Raw genomic sequence first — 13,776 nt, forward strand, 5'->3', positions numbered from 1 at the left:
GCCAACTTGCTCTGCAGACCTGAAATGGGTACTACCAGTGAGTAACTGGGCTTCCCTGCTGGCTCAGATGGTTAAAGAATCTGTCTGCAGTGGGTTGGGAAGCCATAGAGAAAGGAATAGCTATCCACTGCAGTATTCTTGCCTGGAGAATCCCATGGACAGAGGAGACTGGTGGGCTACAGTCCATAGGGCCACAAAGAGTTGCACATGACTGAGTGACTGAACACACAGTGAATAATTAGGGGGGGTACCTGCTAGTTTGTGCTGGGGGCACAGTGGTAACTGAAAGAGTCCAGCCTTCCTGGAGCTGCCAGTCCCTGGTCCTCTGACAGTGGCAGTCCAGAGGGGTCAGGGCCAGAATGGGGGGGTGTGGCGCAGTACAGGTCCCCCACATCCCCTGAACCTTCCTTTTACCTTCCTGCTCTGACCAGAACCTAGTTCTCCCATGAAGACACGCCTTTCTGTGCAGCCCTTCTAAGCAGAGGCTATTTCTCTTCCTCAGCCTTCATGCTCACTGGGCCTGTATATGCAATAAGCTCCTCGTGGCTACTTTGAAACCATCCTCTCCCTCCTCTCTAAGACCCTCACTCTGAAGCTTCTGCACAGAACCTGCTCCCATTCTTGTTACCAGCTTTATCGACTCCCAAGTCACTGCAGCTCACTTCATCTTTTTGGCTCTAGGCTCATGGCCACCCAAGCTGCTCCTCTCATAATTCTTGCTGACGTCCAAATTCAGGTGGATGATCCTGTGACTGTTCTGGCCTCTGGATCTCTTGACTTCCTCTCCTCTATCGATCTCATCCTCCACCCAACCCTTTCTTCCCACACCCAGACTTTGTGCAGGGGACACAATGGTGACTGTGGCAGTGCCGAGGTCCCAGGCTGTTGGGAGAGAAAGGCCCACCCCCAGACAGTGACAACCTCAAAATTGCAGCCCCTGCAGAATCTCAGTTCCATGCATCTCACTGTCTGCCCATCACCTCCTGTCTCTCCAGTTCACTCCCTCTGAAACTGTTGCTCCAAGGACCCTTCAGCCCCCATGAAGCTGACCTCCTTCTCCCTGCCCCTCACCTCACCTCCTCATGATCACACCACTCTTACCACCCAGCCCAATCCCCCATCCACTGTTATCTCCTCTCCTTTCCTCATGCCCTCAAACTTCTAACTTTATACCTTTTGCACCCAATTGAGTCCACTCTCCACCTCCTTCACACCTGCACACTGGCAGCTGAATGTGGATGGAGAAAAACCCACACCCACTCTGACACATGACCCCAAGCAGTCCCTAATGTGGCCCAGCCATCCTACCACAGGCCCCTAATTAAATCATTCTCCCATTTCCTTTTCTTTTTTTCTTAGTAGTATCGGTAATGTGCTCATTTTTAAATGCTTAAGGCATAATTTACATATCATAAAATCCACCTCTTTGGGGACTTTCCTTGTGGTCCAGTGGTTAAGAATCCCTCCTCCAATGTAGGGGACTCAGGTTCGATCTCTGGTCAGGAAATTAAGATCCCACAGGTCGAGGGGCAACAAAGCCCGCCCACTACAACTAGAGAGAAAAGCCTGTGTACCACAACAATGAAAGACCCACGTGTGACAACTAAGACCAGACACAGAAACAAACAAATAAATAAATATATTTTTAAAAGATCAATTTGTTTAAAAAAAACCACCTATTTTATGTGTACAGGTCAACACATTATAGAACACATTTGAGTAGATTTATAGTTTATACCCTCATCACCACAATTCAGTTTTAGAACAGCTCAGTCATCCCATTTCATACAGATAAGATTATACAATAGGAAGAATTCTGTGTCTGGTTTTCGTCACTTAGCATCACGTCCCAAACGGTTGCATGTATCACTAGTTGGTTCCTTTTCATTGCTGAATTCACTGTACGGCTAGACCACACTTCGTTCGTCTGTCTACCTGTTGATGAGCTTTCCAGATGTTTCCAGTATGGAGGTTGTTATGAATAATGCTGCTATGAAATATTCACTTACAAGTACTTGTGTGGACAGATAATTTATTTTCTTTTTTTTTTTTTGAGAAGAGTTCCAGGAGTTAAATGGCTGAGTCATGTGATCAGAGTATGTTTACCTACTAACTCACTGTTTCCCAAAGCAGCTAGACCAATTTTCTCTTCTGTTTTTTCGGCTGGGGTGGGTCTTTGTTGCTGTGCATGGGCTCTCTCTAGTTGCGGTGATCAGGGGATACTCTTCATTAAGTTGTGCGGGCTTCTCATTGTGGTGGCTTCTCTTGTTGCAGAGCAGGGGCTCTAGAGTGCAGGCTCAGTAGTTGTGATGCAGGGACTTAGGCGTTCCGTGGCATGAGGAATCTTCCTGGACCAAGGATTGAACCTGTGTGGCCTGCATCAGCAGGCGGATTCTTAACCACTGGTCCACCAGGAAGTCTTGGACCCCTTTTCTTGAAGGATCATTTTACACTCTCTTCTCTCTCATCAGACCTCAAAACTTTTTCTTCCTTGTTCTTAACTGATGACTTTGTTTCCCATTTGAATGAGAACATACAAGGAATCACAAGAGAATTTCAGCATCCTCTGATCCATATCCACCAGTCAGTGGCACCTGTTAACTTCCTTTGCTATAAAAGAAATCTGTTTTTGTGTCCATACACTTCACTGCTGACACCAGATATATTTCCACAACAAGCAATTCTCCAGTTCTCTGCAGACTCCAACTGCTGTCCTACAATTTAATTTTGTTCGGACACTAACTACATGGAGTTGCAGCAGACCCCACAGGTTAAGGACAGAGAGTAACGCAGGAAATCCACTTTAAGTGAGGTGGTTGTGGAAGGGCTCTGTAAGGTAGTAACAGGTAAGTGGACATCTGAAGGATGAGAAGCATCTAGTCAGTGATGAGTGGAGGGAACAGCTCTTTCACAAAGGAATGAAGTAAAAAATTTGGCTTGTTCAATACCCTGAGAGAGAAGGTTCCCAAATCATAATGACAGTGATAGAAGATGAGTCAGAAGAGGTTGGCAGAGGACTTCCCTGGTGGTCCAGTAGCTAAGACTCCATGCCCCCAATGCAGGGGGTTCAGGTTCAACTCCCTGGCGAGGGAACTAGACCCACATGCCACAACTAAAGATCCTGCATGCCACAAGTAAGACCTGGTGCAGCCAAATAAACGTCGTTCAGTCACAAAGTTGTGTCCGACTCTTTGCGACCCCGTAGACTGCAGCACGCCAGGCTTCCCTGGCCTCCACTATCTCCTGGGGTTTGCTCAAACTCATGTCCATTGAGTCGATGATGCCATCCAACTGGCTCATCTTCTGTTGCCCTCTTCTCCTCTTGCCCTCAATCTTTTCCAGCATCAGGGTCTTGGCTTCAGAGTCAGCTCTTCGCAGCAGGTGGCCAAAATATTGGGGCTTCAACTTCAGCATCAATCCTTCCAATGAATATTCAGGGTTCACTTCCTTTAGGATTGACTGGTTTGATCTTGCAGTCCAAGGAACTCTCAAGAGTCTTCTCCACTACCACAGTTCAAATGCATCAGTTCTTTGGTGCTCAGCCTTCTTTGTGGTCCAACTCTCTTTATTTATAAATAAATAAGTACTTTTTTAAAATAAGAGGTTGGCAGGGGCCTTTTAGGTGCTCTTTATAGGTAAGGAAGAGTCCTCTAGTGGTTGTGAGCATGAATTACAGGCAGGGAGGAGCAGATGGCAGGCATGATGATGCCAGCTGAACCAGGTGGTGACAGTGGGCATGATAAGAAAGGCAGGCAGATTTCAGTTATGTTTCGATACAATCCAAAAAGCTGTTTTGTTGAACAGGGTGGAGGGCAAAGATGAGGGAAGAATCAAGAATAATTCCCCATGTTCTGACTGAGGTTTGGCATAGTCACTGAGGTCGGGGAGACCAGTATAGGCAGGGCAGGAGAGAGTTAGGACAGAAGAGAGACTTCAGTTTTTAATGCATAGATTGGATGAACACCTTAAGTCCTCACTCCAACTCTGTGAGGTAGGGACTATCCTTAGCTCTACTTTAAGTATGATGCTTTTGGCAGAACGCTTGTGTCCTTTCAAGATTCCTGTGTCGGAAGCTAACCTCCAATGTGATGGTATTTGGAGACAGAGACTTTGCGGGGGGTGATACGTCATAAGGGTAGAGCCCTCATGCATGAGATTACTGCCTTTATAAAAGAGGCCCAGAGAACTCCCTTGCCCTTCCACCAAGGGAGGACACATGAGAAGATGGTCATCTATGAACCAGAAAGCAGGCTCTCCCCAGATACCAGATCTGTTGACGCCTTGATCTTGGACTTCCCAGGCCCTACTAAAAGTGGAAGTGTTAGTTGCTCGGCTGTGTCTGACTCTTCGCCACCCCGTGGACCTTAGCTCTTCAGGCTCCTCTGTCCATGGAGTTCTCTGGGCACGACTGCAGTGGGTTGCCATTCCCTTCTCCAGGGGACCTTCCCCATCCAGGGATCGAACCCGGGTCTCCCACACTGCAGGTACATTCTTTATCATTTGAGCCACCAGGGATCTCAGGCTCTAGAACTGTGAGAAATTTAAATGTTTGTTGTTTATAAACCACCCACATTTTATCATATTTTGTTATAGCAACCTGAGTGGACTAAAACATATGAAGAAACTGAGTGGCAGAGAAATTACCGTGCCTGGATTATAAATGACAAAGTTAGAAGCTGTTGATATTTTCCTTTTCTACTTCTTCCCTCCGTCCAACTTCATTTTCTCATCCATCCATTCTTCTAATCGTCCAGCTGCCCATTTCCCCATTTCCCCACCTACATCTTTCCCAATCTATCAATCTGTCTCCATCCATCCGTCCCCTCACCTGCCAGGAAATATTCATCATATGCCAGGTTCCCCAGGCATCTGACACCTGTGGGGCAGGAAGAAGGGGCTTCCCAGGTGGCTCCATGGTAAAGAACCCACCTGCTAATGCAGGAGATGTAACAGACTCGGGTCTGATCCCTGAGTCGGGAAGATCCCCTGGAGGAGGGAATGGCAACCCACTCCAGTATTCTTGCCTGGAGAATCCCATGGACAGAGGAGACTGGCAGGCTACAGTCCACAGGGTCGCAAAGAGTAGGACATGACTGAAGCTACTTAGCAAGCACGCATGTTCAGGAAGGAAGGTCATGGATAAGAAGACATGAGACAGACACACTGGTGTGCAACTTAATAGATATTTATTGAATGCTTTTCCGGTTGGCCTCAGTGGCTCAACAAAGCGGTAGAGCGGAGGGGCACAGACAATGACAGAGTGCGCCTCTCAGCCTCCAGAGGCTTCAGGTCCTGCAGCCTTCCTTCCTGGTGGATGACTGATCAGTCCTGGCTGTGAGACACAGACTCTTAGCACACTTTGTAGATGGAGCACCCACCCTGACTTCCCCCTCCCCGTGAGGATGCAGGTGCCTCGGCTCCGAGAAGCCTGGCCTCTGAGCTGTATCCCTTACCATGGGGAGAAGTCCGGTGCTTTCCAATTCTCCAACGTTGTCTCCTGGGAGTTAGGCCAATCGTTGCTCCAGTCCGCATCAAAGTTGCCACAGGCCCCACACAGCTTCCCAGCATGGTCATTGCTGACCACCACAGCCAGCTGCCCATTGGTGCCAAGCTGCACCTGAACCCCCTCCTTCTGCTGGACTAGCACAGAGCCGTCAGGATTCTGACTCACGGACACAGATGTTAACACCTCAGCTGGGAGGTCCACTTGGAGACCATTCACCTGGTGGTTTTGGTGGGGGGAAAGGTGGGTGAAACACAGAGGTGAGGCTGGAACTACAGAGAAGCTGGGGTGTTACTACAAAGGCGACCCCAAGGAAGACAATGAGTCCAAGGAGCAAAAGCAGAGAGGCAGATGCTGAAAGAGATGAAGGCCCGGATGGATGCGCCAAATGGAGAGATGGACACCTAAGGTAATCAGAGATGTGGATGGATGGATAGAAGCACGGAGAGTGGATGGATGAAGAGATGGATCGATGCGTAAGTAGGTGGGCACACAACATCCCAAAGGCACCTGGGGTTGGGGGGAGGCACTGGCACTAGAGAGATAAACGAGTCAAACCCCAGCATCATCCTGTCTAATTCTAGTTTTCAAAATAAAAAGAACCCTTGAGCATGTCCTGTTAAGTTACTGGTTCCCTAACAAGGCAACTTCATCCCTTATTTTTGCCACGCTGATGTCTGAAGACAAGTCATGACCTAGCCAGTGTAATAATCATGTGAGAAAATGACCGTTTGTCCATCACAGGCTGTGGACTCAGTGACCTTGGTAACCTGAGTTTTTTCTTTTAAATAACTGTTGTCTGTCTTCTCTGGTGAGTTAACCCTTGTAAAGTTAGATTCCTTTTTTCAAAATGCTGTTGTATGTGACGCTTTCTCTGTCAGATGACTGGAGAGTCAGGTAGATAAGAAAGATAGGTAGACAGATCTGAAGAGGTGGATGGATGGACGGATGGGTGAATCAATGGAAGGAAGGAATGGAGGGGGAAGGAAGGGAGGCCAAAAGGAAGGACAGGTGGAAGGAGGAGAGGAGGCGGAGGGATGGGGGCAGTAAAGGACAGCTGGAGAGGCGGGCGGGGAGTCTCAGCAGGCTGCAAGCTTCGATGGCGTAAGAAGTGGGACTGAGTTATCTGTGTTCCCCAGCACATGGCCTGGCGCAGAGGGAACGGGGATGAGTGTAGTCACAAAACCAGACTCTTCCTGGGGCCAGGCCCTGATCTGGGTACTGGTGACGAAGTGACAACCAAGGGGAACAGGATCCCTGCCCACCTGAGGATCATATGCCAGTGAGGGAGCATGTCAACAAACACGAAGAAATAATGGATGACTTCAGAGAGTGACTAGCACCGGAAGGGGATAAAACAGAGTAACCGCACAGAGGCTGGGCTGAAGAGGGAGAGCTTCTGTAGGGAGTTGGGAAAGGTCTCTCTGTAGAAGTGGAGAGACTGGAACTGAGATCTGAAGGATGAGAAGGAGCCGAGGCTTAGGAAATCTGGAAGGACAACACTGCGGCAGAAGGGGCAGCAAATGCAGAGGCCTGGCGGTGGGAACAAGCGTGCTCCACTGTGTGAACAGCGTAAAGGCCAGCCTGGCCTATTAGCAGCACAGCCCCTGAGCTCAGGAGGGAATTGGAGGACATGAGGTTGGTGAGGCCAGTGGAGTCTGATTGCATAAAGTCTTGCAGGCCATGGAAGGGAGGTGGCTTGAGTTTGAAATGTTGCTCTGAGACATCGCTGCAGAGTTTTAAGCAGCAGAATGGCCCGATCTGATTCACATTTCTAGAGCATCTGTCTGCTGTGTAGAGAATCGTTTCTGGACAGATGAGCAAAGGAAGGTCATGAGTAGGGGTCTGCAGTAATCTCACTCCTGGGCATATATCCAGAGAAAAAACACAGGTCAAAAAGACACCTGTACCCCAATGTTCATTCACTGAAGCACCACTTACAATAGCCAGGACATGGAAGCAACCTAAATTCCATCAACAGACGAACGGATAAAGAAGATGTGGTGCATATGCACGATGGAATATTACTCAGCCATGAAAAGGAATGACATTGGGTCATTTGTAGAGACATGGATGGACCCAGAGTCTGTCGCACAGAGAGAAGTCAGTCAGAAAAAGAAATACATTAACGCATGGATTTGGAATCTAGAAAAATGGTACAAACGAACCTATTTGCAGGGCAGGAATAGAGACACAGACACAGGGAATGGACATGAAGACATGCAGGAGGGCGGTGGGATGAGCTGGAGGTCGGGATTGACCATATATGCACTGCCACGTGTAAAACCGACAGCTATCGGGAGCTTGCTGTCTAGTGGGTGGAGCTCAGCTAGGTGCCCTGTGATGACCTAGATGGGTGGGAGGGAGGTGAGGGGACACATGTATTATATGCCTGATTCCCTTCGTTGTACAATAGAAACTAACACAACATTATAAAGCAACTACACCCCAATAAAAAAAACATATTCAACATAATAAAAGAGTAGGGGCCTGTTCACCTGAATTATGGATCCAGCAGAGAGTCAAAGAGTGACGGTCTAGACTATGCTCAAGAGAGAACACAAGCTCCCCTGCTGAAAGCAGGGCTGAGTCTTGGACCATCTCCCTGCACTGGGGGAGGGATGCAGACCATCCCCTGGGGGAAGGGTGTGTGGAGCATGGACCTAGAAGACACCAGTGCCTGGCTCTGCAATCCAAGAACAGGCCATGGAAACAGGACACGGGAGCTTTAGAGCAGCCTGACGTCTGTGTTTGGTCATGAGGCTCTATGACACAGGTCATGGCGGAGCAGACTATGAGTCGACATCAGCCCTCAGTTCGGCCAAAGAGACTCTCTCTAGACATTTGGAATCAGGGTGGTGAGAACTGTGGAGTTTGGCAAATGCAAGGCAGTGATAAGTCAATGGAAGTCAAGGGACAGAAGGAGGACCCATCTGGGCTGGAATGGAATCAGGAGACAAACAGTGACAGGCCTGAGGGGACCCTGAGAGCAAGCTGAAAGACAGCTGAGGGCAGAGGCAAGTGGCCTGGAATTGACGGAGTTCAAAGAATGGTCCCGCTGAGCAAGCACTGTGCCTGGAGTCCATCTCGGGGCCCTGTGTCCACACCGTCACCACCAGCACTCCATTGCCAGCAAAGTGGTTCAGGGCATGGGTAGTGCTGGTGGGTTCAAGGCCTGGATCTCCCAGGTACTCTCTGAGTGACCTGAGTAAATGACTTCACCTTTTTGGGCCCTGGTTTCCCCTCTGAATAAACGGAGATAATGATAATCCCTGTTTCATGAGTATGTTGGAGGGAATCACAGAGAATGAAGCTGACTGGTGATCAGCAAGTCTTAAACACAGAGGTACAAATCCAGGGCACCTAGATCCAGCCACTCCTGAGGCTGTGTCCCTGGATCTTCTAGTTACATGGGCTGATAAATTCAGTTTTGCTCAAGGCACTCTGAAATTGGTTTTCTCTCACTTGCAACCATAGAGTCTTGATTAACACTAACATCTAAATGGGTAAGTTACTTGACGGTGCTTTTGCTCCTCAAGAACTCAGCCAGAAGAAAGGGACTAAGTTTGAAGCACTGACACAAATACAAACCCAGAGAAACAAACTGCAGAGATCTGTGAAGAAAACAGACGTTAGGGCAGACAGGCCACAAGGAACGTAGGCACGCTGCAACAGGAAGAACAAAGCCCAGGGGAGACACAGCCCCCGTGTTCTGGCTTACCCATACGCCCTTGTTTTGGGTCACAGTCACCAGCCCATCCTGGAAGAAGATATGAACCAGGGCCACGGCTTCCACTTTGCCTTTGCAGGGCTGGACATCGGCAACCACACGGTACCAAGGGATGCTCTCCTGTGATCCTGGGCAGCGGAAAGAGATCTCGTAGACACCAGGGGAGCTGACGGCGCTGTGGGCCCCATCGAAGGTGGTGAGGTTGGCACCCACAGAGAGGGAACAGAGGCCATGGGGGGCCCAGCAGTCCCGGACCCCAGCCTGGACGTCACATACACGGCCCGGTGGGCAGCTGGCTGCCTGGCACGTCAGGCCAGTGCTTGAGGAACAGGAGCAGCGCTGGCTGCAGTCCGAGGTGAGCAGGGAGGAGTTCACCTGTGCACAGAAAGGGGCAGGTGACAGGGTGCGGTGGACTGCAAACACGGCCACCACCTTCCACCCTCTGCATCCATCCGGGTGACTGCAGTAACTTCCTCTAAGAAATGCAATTTAGGACTTCCCTGGTGGTGCAGTGGGTGAGTCTGCCAACCGATGCAGGGGACACAGGTTTGACCCCTGGTCCGGGAAGATCCCACATGCTGAGGGGCAACTAAGCCCGTGGGTCGCATCTACTGAGCCTGTACTCTAGAATGAGAAGCTGCCGCAGTGAGAAGCTCAGGTACTACGACGAAGAGTAACCCCTGCTCACTGCAACTGGAGAAAGCTCACGTGCAGCAGTGAAGACTCAACCCCAGCACAGCCAAAAATAAATAAAATTTTTAAAAAAGAAAAAGTGCTTTTTTAAAAAAAGAAAGAAATGGAGTTTATTTCCCCTTTCCCATTAATCTGAGCTGGACTTAAGACTATGCCTTGGTTATTGCAATGCAGCAGAAGCACTGCTGTGCCAGGTTCAAGCCTGGACCTCAAGCGACCTGACAGCTTTACTAGTTTCTCGGAACCCTGTCCAGACACCACAGGCTAGCCCACCCGAGGAGGGACCTCATGGAAGAGGGACGGCCAGCCCTCAGCTGACCCACTGGGGGACTACAGAAGTATGAGTGAGCCCAGAGGATGGCAGAAGAACTGCCCTGCTGAGCCCAGGCCAAACAGCAGAGCTGCAGAATTGTGAACAAACAGTTTTTTGTTTTTTTGTTTGGCATCTTCTTTCCAAGAAGTCCTGCACTTCTAGACCCTCCAGCCTACCATTCTGCTATTAATAAAACTAGGATGAGGGACTTCCCTGGTAGTCCAGTGGTTAAGACTCTGCCTTGCAATGCATGGGACACGAGTTCAACCCCTGGTCCAGGAACAAAGATCCCACACATTGTGGGGCAACTGAGTCTGCATGCTGCAACTACAGAACCTGTGTGCCACAACTAGAGAGAAGCCTGCGTGCTGCACTAAAGACCCCATGCAGCAAAAAAGCAAAAAACAAAAAACTGGGATGAGTGGGGAAGGAATGTGGTAATCTAGCTTTCCTTTATTTGACAAACATGCTTCTGAAGAAGCAGGACAGCCTCATGGTTCAGAGGTGAGTGCAGGCTGCTGGGGTATGAACCCCAGACTCCTCCCTTGCTAATGGGTAGCCTTGGGCTGACTTCTCTTTGTCATCTGTAAAATGGGGAACATAACAATAGTCCGTGTCTCGTAGAATTGCTGTGATTATCAAATGACTTAATATCTATAACCAACTTAGTGCATAGTGAGAGCTCCAAAAACATCAATCATGGGCTTCCCTAGGGGTTTAGTGGTAAAGAATCCGTCTGCCAATACAGGAGACACAAACCCGTGTCGAACCCCATCCCAAGTCCAGAAAGATTCCATGTGCCTTGGAGCAACTAAGCGCATGTGCCACAGCTACTGAGCCTGTGCTCTAAAGCCCGGGAGCCACAACTACTGAGCCACATGTTACAGCTACTGAAGCCGTGTGCTCTAGAGCCTGTGCTCTGCGAGAAGAGAAGCCACCAAATGAGAAACCCGTGCAGCACAACTAGAGAGCAGCCCCCACTCGCCACAACTAGAGAAAAGCCCAAGCAGCGACAGACCCAGCACCGCCAAAAAAAAATAATTTTTTAAAAAATCCATCACAAAAATAAATCAACTCTTAACTTTCAATTCCCATCATTAAATGGCCATAGCCGTGCTACCTACTGCTGCTGCTGCTGCTAAGTCACTTCAGCCATGTCCGACTCTGTGCGACCCCATAGACGGCATCCGAGCAGGCTCCCCTGTCCCTGGCATTCTCCAGGCAAGAACACTGGAGTGGGTTGCCGTTTCCCTCTCCAGAGTGCTACCTACTACACTGCTGTAAATTACTGTCATTTTTTCTGGGTGTGATGAATGTGGAGGGTGAGGCCCAGTGCTCAGCGAGTGCCTTTCAATCACCCTTGACTCCTCAGACACCAAGGGTGCAAGGATGATGGTTAACCCCATTTTACAGATAGAGAAAATGAGGCTCACAGAGAGGACTGCAGTAGGTCCAATAACATCCTCTCTACAAAGATATCAGGTCCTAATGCCTAGAGCTACTAAATGTCAGCTTATATGGAGAAAAGGTGTTTGCAGATGTGATTAAGGATTTTGAGATGGAGAGATTAATCCTGGCGGGCTTTAAACACAGTCAAGTGTATTCTTAGAAGCAGGAAGCAGAGGGAGATTTTAGGGCACACAGCAAAGACTTGGGGAACATGCGGCATGGAAACAGAAATTGGAGTGATGTGGCCATAAGCCAAGAGCTTCCCAGGTGGCTCAGTGGTAAAGAATCCACCTGCCAATGCAGAAGATGTGGGTTCGGTCCCTGGGTCAGGAAGACCCCCTGGAGGAGGAAGTGGCAACCCACTCCAGTATTCTTGCCTGCAGAATCCCTTGGACACAGGAGCCTGGCAGCCACAGTCCATGGGGTCGCAAAGAGTCGGACCCCACTCAGCAACTAAAATAGTGAGTGTTAGTCCTTCTGTCCTGTCTGACTCTTTGCGACCCCACGGACTGTAGCCCGCCAGGCTCCTCTGTCCATGGGATTTCCCAGGCAAGAATACTGGAGTGGGCTGCCATTTCCTTCTCCAGGGGATCTTCCCGACCCAGGGACCGAACCTGCATCTCATTCATTGCAAGAAGATTCTTTACCATCTGAGCCACCAGGGTAACCAAAAACAACCAAAGACAAGGCCCTAAGCCAAGGAATGCCTGCAGCCACCAAAAGCCAGGAGAGATAAGGAACAGATTTCCCCCTAGAGCTGTCATCTTGGCCCACCTATCCTGGTTTCTGACTTCTAGCCTCTATAACTAAACAAGAGAATAAACTTCTCTTGTTTTAAGGCATCAAGCTATGGTCAATTGTCACAGCAGCCACAGGAAACTACCACGGAGACTTCACCAGCATTGAGTCACACAGCAGGGAAATGTGGCAGCCTCCCTGTCCCCATCCTCAAGGGGGTCAGCACAGAAATCCTGAGTCTCCACAGACTTAAGAGGATGAACTTATGGTTCCCGAGGGGGAGGAGAGGGGAAAGAGATAGTTAGGGTGTTTGGGATGGACATGTACACACTGCTATGTTTAAAATGGATAACCAGCAAGGACTGATTGTATGGAACTCTGCTCAATGTGATGTGGCAGCCTGGATGGGAGGGGAGTTTGGGGGAGAACGGATACATGGATAGGTATGAATGAGTCCTTTTGCTGTCCACCTGAAACCATCACAACACTGTCAACTGGCTATACCCCAATACAAAATAAAAAGCTTTTTTAAAAAAAGAAAATAAAGAAAATCTGAGTCTCCCTCAAGCTCCTCCATCCTCCTTGTCCACCTCAAGCTCCTTGTTGCTGTTTAGTCACTTCAGCCATGTCTGACTCTTTGCAACACCATGGACTGCAGCCCACCAGGCTCCTCTGTCCATGGGATTCTCCAGGCAAGAATACTGGAGTGGGTTCCCATTTCCTTTTCCAGGGGATCCTCCTGACCCAGGGATCGAACCCGCATTTCCTGCATTGGCAGGTGGGTTCTTTACCTCTGAACCTCAAGCTCCTCCACCCTCCCTGCCCACTTCAAATTCCTCCTTACCGGCAAGTATCGGCCATCGTGGGTGCAGCCGCAGTCTTGCACAGGAATACAGACACCCTGGGACAGCAGGAAGCGGTCGTCACACTCACAGCCCTCAAAGCAGCGGGTGGTGCAGCCTGTGAGGCCGGAGAGAGCCGCACAGGAGCCCTGGCAGGAGCGCGTGCAGACGGAGTAGTGGCTGTTGGCTGGGCACTGGAGCGCTGTAGAGAAAGGAGCGGGGTGGGGTCACGGCTGCTCGCTGAGCAATGAACGGGACCCACTGCACACCTGGATCTGAGCTGCTGGTGCTGGGGACACAGCTCCAGGCCCTGCCCTGTGGGGCTCAAGTCAGTGGGACAGACTGTGATGGCCCAGTGTGATCAGGGGAAACACAGACAGAAAGTCAGGTCCAGGATGGGAGCTGTGAGGACCCAGGGGAAGCATGCATAGTGAGGGCCTGGGCTCTGGCTAAGCAACAGGTGGATGGTGCAGCTGCCTTGAGATGAGGACCAAGACTGAAAAATAAG

The 13,776-nt window shown here is 49.8% G+C and overlaps 1 protein-coding gene across 1 annotated transcript in view; it reads right to left on the bottom strand.

Moving 5' to 3' along the window:
* Window positions 1–658: 658 nt before the first annotated feature.
* The window catches only part of FCGBP (Fc gamma binding protein), a 44,784-nt gene continuing 31,666 nt past the window's right edge, over window positions 659–13,776 (bottom strand). Inside the window, exons 17-21 of the mRNA XM_052656784.1 lie at window positions 13,271–13,470; window positions 9,225–9,608; window positions 5,454–5,722; window positions 1,215–1,228; window positions 659–882 (exon numbers count right to left, since the gene is read on the bottom strand). Coding sequence (XP_052512744.1) covers window positions 659–882; window positions 1,215–1,228; window positions 5,454–5,722; window positions 9,225–9,608; window positions 13,271–13,470 — 1,091 coding nt within the window. The remainder of the gene's footprint in view (window positions 883–1,214; window positions 1,229–5,453; window positions 5,723–9,224; window positions 9,609–13,270; window positions 13,471–13,776) is intronic.

This window comes from Budorcas taxicolor, chromosome 18, assembly GCF_023091745.1.
Source record: "Budorcas taxicolor isolate Tak-1 chromosome 18, Takin1.1, whole genome shotgun sequence".
Classification (NCBI taxonomy): domain Eukaryota; kingdom Metazoa; phylum Chordata; class Mammalia; order Artiodactyla; family Bovidae; genus Budorcas; species Budorcas taxicolor.